Genomic DNA, 8,330 nt, shown 5'->3' with positions numbered 1-8,330 from the left:
TAATTAAACGGAAACCTACAGATAGTTTCCCACCTGCTGAAACAAAAAAACCTTTCGCCGCTAACTGTTGCTAAACTTCTTGGCACGACACCCAACAAAACCTCAAGTGCCTGAGCTGCTAGAGCAGGCTCAGCTCCGACCTTCCCGTCGGCGTCCTCGGGCTCGGCTGGGGCGCCGCACTCGCGGCCGCTCGCTCGCGCGGCAGGCGCCTCCCTCCTCCCGCACTTGCTGGCATCCTCGAGGCCTGGGCGCGCAGGGCCCGCGCGTTACCCGCGCGCCGAGGCCGACTTCCCTCCCTCCTCCCCGCGCTCCCGGCACTTCGAACCTCCGCGCGAGCTCTTCTCCCCGTTGCGCTGTAACTGCTCAAAAGGTCTGACTCGCCCGCACATCCTAGATGCTCAATTAAAGTGACCGCGAAGGAAAACGCTGTGCCTTCTCGCGCAAATACAAACGGGGGCCCTGGGTGGGGAGTAAGTCTGTCTTTACACCCGAAGGCCCGCTGCTCAGGATGCCAGGCCCGGACATTATGCCCGGGGGTGAGGGCGGGGCTCCCTTGCCCGGACCCCTCGGCTCCCCGCCGGCCTCCAACCTCGCCCCGGGCGCCCGCGGTCACGTGACCTCCACCCCGGGCGCACAGCTGGAGGCGGGTCCTCGCCCTCCACCGGGAGCGGCGGCGCTGGAGCGGGCGCGGTGCATTGTGGGCAGAGGGGCGGGGGTTGGGAAGATGGCGGCTCCCAGCCTCCTCAACTGGAGGCGGGTTTCCTCCTTCACGGGGCCGGTCCCCCGCGCCCGGCACGGACACCGGGCCGTGGCCATCCGGGAGCTGATGATCATCTTTGGAGGGGGCAACGAGGGCATCGCGGACGAGCTGCACGTCTACAACACGGGTAGGCGCAGCGGCGGCTCTACGGCCCCGCCTGTGGGAGTCGCGGAGGGGGAGGGGAGGCGAGGCGGCGGCCGAGGCCCTGACAGCTGTCACCGTCGGGTCACTGCCTCTTGAGGCGGGCAGCGGGGAGTCCGGCTTGGCCGGGTGGCTGGGGTTCCGCAGTGTCCTGGGTGGCAGCTCTGTTTCCCCAGGGCCCGCAGGGCAGAACCGGGCCGCGAACGGGGCGCGCCGGCCCTTAGGCAGGCGATCCCGGACCCCCCCTCCCCCGCAAGCCCTGCGGGCGGACGTGGACGAGGGAGACCGTTTCCACCCGCCAGGGCCTCTTCCCGAAGTCTCGCCCACTCCGGGGGTCCAAGATCCCTCCCCTGTCAAAAACCAAAACCAACTCCAAACCAAAGCTGCTCCGGGCCTTTCTCGTCTTCGCCTGCGGTCTTCCCTTAGGAGGAAACGAATCGGGGCGGGGAGAGGGCTGGGGGTGCTGAGGAGGGAAAACGGGAGGCCTGGTACTTTCACCCCAAATACATCCCCGTAACTGGCAGGGGGCAGTCAAGATTTTTACCCCACTGGTAACCCTCTTTGGCGGGGAAGTGGTTCGTTGGTGAGACGGGCGCCTGTCTCTGCATAGTTGGGTGTGTGTGCTGAAGCTCAGCTGTGCGGCGCTCGCGGAGAGGACGGCCCGCTTGAGCACCGCTACAAATCACAAGTGCCCCTGGCCGGGGAGGCCCTGCCTTTGAGTACCTCGGGATAGAAAGGAGGGTGGAATTTCATTTTCCCCGACTTGTAAAGGCGCCGGCTCTCAAGACGAAGCTGTTTCCTTGGTGTAAGATTAATTACTGAATTTTGGGTCTATGTCATGATCAATGACTTTGACCAAATAACTTAATCATAGTGGTCATTTTAAGGTTAATAAAATAGTGGCATAGGAGAAATTTCTTTCTTTCTTTCTTTCTTTTTTTACCCTTTCCTCCTCCTGGCTCTCTAATATATAGTTTAAAAGTGATTTGACAATTTGGTATAGGGTAAATATTTATGGCTTTGGAATAAGTTAGACCTGGTTTGAATTTTGCTCTTCCAGTTGCCCGGGATCAGGACTAAAGTTACCCAACTTAAATGTCAGATTTTCACTTGTAAAAGAGAGATGATGATACTCACCAACAGCAGCACTATGGCCACTTTGAACCAGAGAATTATTTGTTGTAAGAGCATGCACTGTATATTGTTAAGATGTTTGGCAGCATCTCTCATCTCTACCCACCAGTTGCCAGGAGCATTTCTCCCCTGCCTCCAGTTAGACAACTACACATTTTTAGTTTGCTTCTGGAGGCAAAGTCATCTCCAGTTGTTCCTGGGGGCAAAGTCATCTCCAATCTCCAATAACCACTGATACAGATGACAAATATAGAGTATATACTCATAGTTTGTGATAACTATTATTATAATTGGTTTTCATTTTATTTTGGCAACCAGTTACAAATCAGTGGTTCCTACCAGCTGTTAGAGGAGACATCCCTCCAGGTTGCGCTGCCCATGGATTTGTCTGTGATGGTACCAGAATATTAGTATTTGGGGGAATGGTTGAATATGGAAGATACAGCAATGAGTTATATGAGTTGCAAGTAAGTGTATCTCAAATTTATCTCAAGCTACAGCTTTAATAATGATCTTGCTAATTCTCTGAAAGATTGCAGAATATTTCATTGCATGTTTAAAATGCTATGAACTTCACATTTTATAAGCTTCAAGGAAAATGTTTCCACTTCATTAAAAAGCCAGAGTTTCTAATGTGAGTCTTTTTTCAATACCCAGTGTAACAGTTGTAACATTAAGCTATCTGTTACTTAGCATCAGTTATACATGTTACACGTTTAGGCTTTTGTATCTTAGTTCTTCAATTTTAGCAGCAACAGAGGGCTTGTGAAAACAGATTGCTGGGCCCTGCCCCCAAGAGTTTCTGAATCAGTATTGTCTGGCGTGAGGCCTCACCCCTGGCATTCCTTCCAAGTTCTCATGTGCTGCTGCTGGTCCCAAAACCATACTTTGCAAACCTCTACCTTCGTTATAGAGATTGTTACCCTCACACTAATAAGCATTTTTTTCCCTGGAAATACATGGAAAAAAAGGGTACAGTTTCATATGTTCTTTATAAATTTGATTCTGTTAAACCATGCGCAGAGTTCTCTCTGACAGCCCTTAATTGACTTTCATTTCTTTCTTTTTTTTTTTTAAGATTTATTTATTTATTTGACAGACAGAGATCACAAGTAGGCAGAGAGGTAGGCAGAGAGAGAGAGGAGGAAGCAGGCTCCCCGCTGAGCAGAGAGCCCGAGGCGGGGCTCGATCCCAGAACCCTGGGATCATGACCTGAGCCGAAGGCAGAGGCTTTAACCCACTGAGCCACCCAGGCTCCCTGACTTTCATTTCTGAAGTGTGCATATGTTCACCGGGCTATTATCATGAAGACATCTGCTAATTGAGATGAATTGTACCTATTCAAAAACAAAGTTTTAGATAAATAGAGCATCCATAGCCAGAGCATGAGTTTTGATTAATTATCTTTACTTATGCTTACTTGAAGGTTGAAATATATAGTATCTATGGATTACCTAATTTCAGAAAGTAATAATCTATCAATTTCATTTAATCCTAAAGCTATGTATATTTAATTTTTCATTTGGAAAATATTTTAGAAATACTGCTGTTTATTGTTACGAGCTTAGGTTGCTATTGAGGAAAGCTGTGAATATGGAAGACTAAACTGACTTCCTTTTTGGGGGGAGGGAGCAGAGGAGCAGAGGGAGAGGAAAAGAGAGAATCTTGAGCAGGCTCCACATTCTGCTCTCATGCCCCTGAGCTGAAATCAAGAGTTGGACTTCTAACCAACTGAGCCACCCAGGCACCCCAAGAAGACTAGACTGAATTTCTATACAGTGCTTATTTTAGTTCCAGAAATTACCTGTTTACTTGTCAATTGTCCCTAGAATAGCTTATTGGAAACTTCTGATTGGATTTTGGTTAAAATGTTATACTATTGACGATATAGGAATGCTTTCTTGATATTGTCTGATTGTATTTATGCTCTTTTTTAGGCAAGCCGTTGGTTATGGAAAAAAGTGAAACCTCACCCCCCTTCTTCTGGTTTACCTCCTTGTCCTCGGCTTGGACATAGCTTCTCTTTATATGGTAACAAATGCTATTTGTTTGGTGGTCTGGCAAATGAAAGTGAAGATTCGAACAATAATGTTCCCAGGTATGCTGATTCTTTTTTGGACCAAATATGTATTTTATGACTTAGGTTAAGAACATTTAACTTCTACCATTTTCAGTTATTAAAAGGGATGAAACTTAGCCTTTTGCATTTAAACCTAACAATGAACAAATTTGTGTGCAGTTGTATTTTCCCTAGTCTATTTTCAAAACTATGCCTTTTCTAATCAGAAATCATCTTATAAGTGATATTAATATAATTGCTTATAGCAACCTATTTGTATATATTAAGCCATAATGTATTTCACTTGTCATAAATGATAACAAAAAGTAACAAATGGTTATTTTCGAATTAGATGTCTCTGGGAACTTGGTGACCAAAATCTCACTATAAAATGAAGGCTGTTATATCCACTTTTCATACAGAAAGCTGTTACAGTGGTTCATATAAGCAAATATTTTTTGAACCAGTCGTCTCCTCTTTTTTCCAAACAGAACCAATCACTTTCTCTTCTTCTTTTTTTTTCCCCCATAGTGTTTTGATCACATTGTCATTGTAGCACTCAGGATTTGGACATTTAGAGTCTGAAGGACTGTTTTCTGATTCACTGCTTACCATGTGTGTCCTTTAGTGAAAGTAATCTGTTTTCCTTGGCTGTGAAATGGGAATGATTAAATATCTACGTTTCACTGTCATTTTGTTGGCTAAATAAGGTTGTTGGCATTACTTTCAGAGAACTTGCAGGTTGCCATCAATATATTACCTACATTACATTGATGTTAGAGCCTTAGCTTTTTTGTCTTTTCCAAACTTTAAAAAATGACACATACTAAAACATCACGGTAAACTTAGAAACTGGAGAAAAGGGAAAAAATTTATCCCACCATACTAAGCCAGATACTTTTACTTGTGGCACATGTCTTTTTTGTTTTTATATTGAACAGATTTTTCTGGATACAGACTTATAAAAATGCAAGAAATTAGAAAGCATATGAAGTTCTTTCTTAGAGTATCACTGTCCTCCAACACAGGCAAACACATAATTCAATTTGATGTGCATCTTTTAGAACCTTTTTCATGTGACATGTGTTAGTTAGGTTTTTTTTAGGTTATTGTGTATAATGGGCAAGCTTATCAAGTTTATGCTGCTTGAGGGAGCAAATAGATAAATGCAGTGCGTTTGAAAGCCTCTGGTTAAAGATAGCAGATTCATTTCTGTTCACATTCCACTGGTCAGTGATCCAGGACTGAGTGTTCTGCCTAGCAGGGGAGGTGGGGAACATTGATCTGATCCTACACAGACGTGTATTCTCTTTTATAGAAGTGGAATCTTTTTTTTTTTTTCTGCTTTGCAACTTTGGGTGTTTACCTGTTTGTTTTTGTTGTTGTTTTTTTTCCTTTAACAGTGTATCTTCAAGATCTTTTAGGGCAGTAGATAAAAATTGACCTTAATTTTTTTTAATGGCTAAAAGTAGTCTGAATTATGTAAATTACTTAACCATTCCCCTACTGGCAGACATTTAAATATTTCCACTTTTTTGCTGTTACAGTCTTTGCACATGTATAACTATTTTTGTTTTTGGCATTTTTGTTTTTTTAGAGAGAGAGAGAGCGAGGGTTGGGGGCGGGGTTGGGTAGAGGGAGACAGAGAGAGAATCTTCAGCAGGCTCCATGCATAGCGTGGAGCTGGTCACAGGACTTGATCTCATAATCCTGAGATCATGACCTGAGCTGAAATCAAGAGCCACATGCTTAAAGACTCAGCAACCCAGGAACCCCAATTTTTGTAGGATTCACACTTGTAAATGGAATCAGTGGGAGGGACATCAAGGGTATTTACATTCAACTTTGTTAGGTATTCCTGAGTCAGCCTCCAAAGATACAAAACCATTTTATACTCCCTAAGTGTACAGGATGGCCTGTACCCTTAACAGTATTGAATTGTCTTGCTCTTACTAGTTTTTTACCAAACTAATAGGTGAACTACACTTCATGGATTTATTTTGATTTTTTTAAAAACTGGTAATGAGGGGTGCCTGGGTGGCTCAGTTGGTTAAGCAGCTGCCTTCGGTTTAGGTCATGATTCCAGGGTCCTGGGAATAAGCCCTACATCGGGCTCAGTGGGGAGCTTCTCCTTGTTCTACTGCTCCTCCTGCTTGTGCTCTCTTGCTCTCTATGTCAAATAACTAAATAAAATCTTTAAAAAAAAATGGTAACGACTGGGCACCTGGGTGGCTCAGTCGGTTGTGTCCAACTCTTGATTTTGGCTCAGGTCATGATCTCAAGGTCATGAGATCCAGACCCATGTCAGGCTGCAGGCTCCACAATGAGTCTGCTTGTCCTCTCCCACTCCCTCTACTCCTCCCCAAGTGTGTGTGTGCACACTCTTGCCTTCTATCTAAAATAAATAAGTAAATAAAATCTCTTTAAAAAACTGGCGATGAGCTTGATTAACTATGCTTATTGGACATTTGCAGCTCCTTTTCTGAAATTGTTCATATCCTTACTCATTTTTCCTTTTTAAATAGAGTATAAATTATACACCATAAAATTCAAACTTTTTGTATCATAGTCCAGTGATTTTAGTCAGTTTACTGTGTTGTGTATTCATCACCATAATTCATATTGTTTTCCAAGTCTTCTATTTGCCTTTTTTAAAAGGGTTTTCATTTTGGGTTATCAGGTTTGACAATATTTTTCTTTTATTGCTTTCTGCTTAGGAAGATGAGTCTACCCCACAGCTCTCTAGTACCTTCACAGCTTTGTTGTGTTCAAAATATTAATAGATTTAGAATATATATTTTTGACTAGTATGAGGATTTTTACTTTTTCTTTGTAATGGGTTTTCAGTTCTTTACTACCATTTATTAAATAGGTCATTTTATTCTTCACTGATTTGAAGTCCCATCTGTATCACATCTTAATCCTCATACAAAAGGGTCTTGTTCTAGCTTTTAGGATCAGGAATTATGAACTACACTCTGTGGGCCAAATTTGGTCTGCTAGCTTCCTGTCATTGTTAGTAAAGTTTTATTGGAACACAGCCATGCCAATTCATTTACGTGTTGTCTCTGGCTGCTTTCATATTAAAAGAGCAAAGCTGAGGGGCACCTGGGTGGCTCATTTGGTTAAGCGGCTGCCTTTGGCTCAGGTCATGATCCCAGGGTCCTAGTATAAAGACCCATGTTGGGCTCCCTGCTCCATGGGCAGCCTGCTTCTCCCTCTCCGCTGCTTGTGCTCTCTCTCATGCTTTCTCTCTCTCAAATAAATAAATAAAATATTTTTTTAAAAAGAGCAAAGTTGAGTAGTTATGACAGAACTTATAGCTTCCATAGCCTTAAATACTTACTGTCTAGCTTTTTACAGAAAATGTTTCTCAACTCTTGTTCAAGACTCTATTCTGTTTCTTTAATATATTTACCTTTCTATCATGAATTGTGATGTTTTCTATAGGTTTTGGGTATTTGCCTTTGATCAGATTAAAGAAGTTTTTAAAAATTTCTAGTTCGCTGATTAGTTTTTTCCTCTCTTTTTAACCAAAAATGGGTGTTCATATTCATTTTAGACATAGAAATGAACTTACTGTTTCTTTTCTTTAATCCATTAATTGTGTGAATTATATTATTAAGTTCTGAAATATAAGCCATTTTTTTTATTTGTAGTTAAGCCCCAGTTTGTTGCATTACAGTGTTCTTTTCATACTTTGCTGAATTCATTTTGCTAACATTTATTTGTACTATCTATAGTCACCAGTGATTTTCCCTATATTGACTTTATTTGGGATAGTGGGGTCCTATTCTAATCTGATTTGAGTATCAGGATTCTGTTATTCCTGGGAATATAATCAGGGCTGTGTTCTGAGGTTCTGTCTTTTATTATGCTTAAATAACATAATTTCTTGAATATTTAGTAGAAATTTCCCATAATTATCTGAGATTAGTATAATTTAGGAAGATGATCTTTGCCTAACTTTTCAATATTTTTTATAATTATTGATCTATTTAGATTTTCTGCTTTTTCTTGAATCATTTGGTAATTTGTTTTCCTTGAAAAATCATGCATTTCACTTAGGTTTTTACAGGTTTTGATAATTATAAATTCTCTGTATATTTAGAACCTCTGTATCTGTAGTTACATCTCTTTTCTCATTTATAAATGTGTGTATTGTCTTTTCTCTGATCAGACACATGAGTGGTATGGTGGTTTCAAAGAACCATTTTTTAGTTTTATTGATTTATT

General features: G+C 42.3%; 1 protein-coding gene across 1 annotated transcript in view; it reads left to right on the top strand.

The window, feature by feature from the left end:
* Positions 1-715: 715 nt before the first annotated feature.
* The window catches only part of HCFC2 (host cell factor C2), a 35,261-nt gene continuing 27,646 nt past the window's right edge, over positions 716-8,330 (top strand). The window contains exons 1-3 of the mRNA XM_046012299.1: positions 716-887; positions 2,354-2,502; positions 3,973-4,133. Of these exons, the coding sequence (XP_045868255.1) occupies positions 725-887; positions 2,354-2,502; positions 3,973-4,133 (473 nt within the window). The 5' untranslated portion in view covers positions 716-724. The remainder of the gene's footprint in view (positions 888-2,353; positions 2,503-3,972; positions 4,134-8,330) is intronic.

This window comes from Meles meles, chromosome 7 (assembly GCF_922984935.1).
Source record: "Meles meles chromosome 7, mMelMel3.1 paternal haplotype, whole genome shotgun sequence".
Taxonomy (NCBI): domain Eukaryota; kingdom Metazoa; phylum Chordata; class Mammalia; order Carnivora; family Mustelidae; genus Meles; species Meles meles.
The sequence above is the reverse complement of the archived record's forward strand: the minus strand, read 5'-3'. Positions and strand labels throughout refer to the sequence as shown.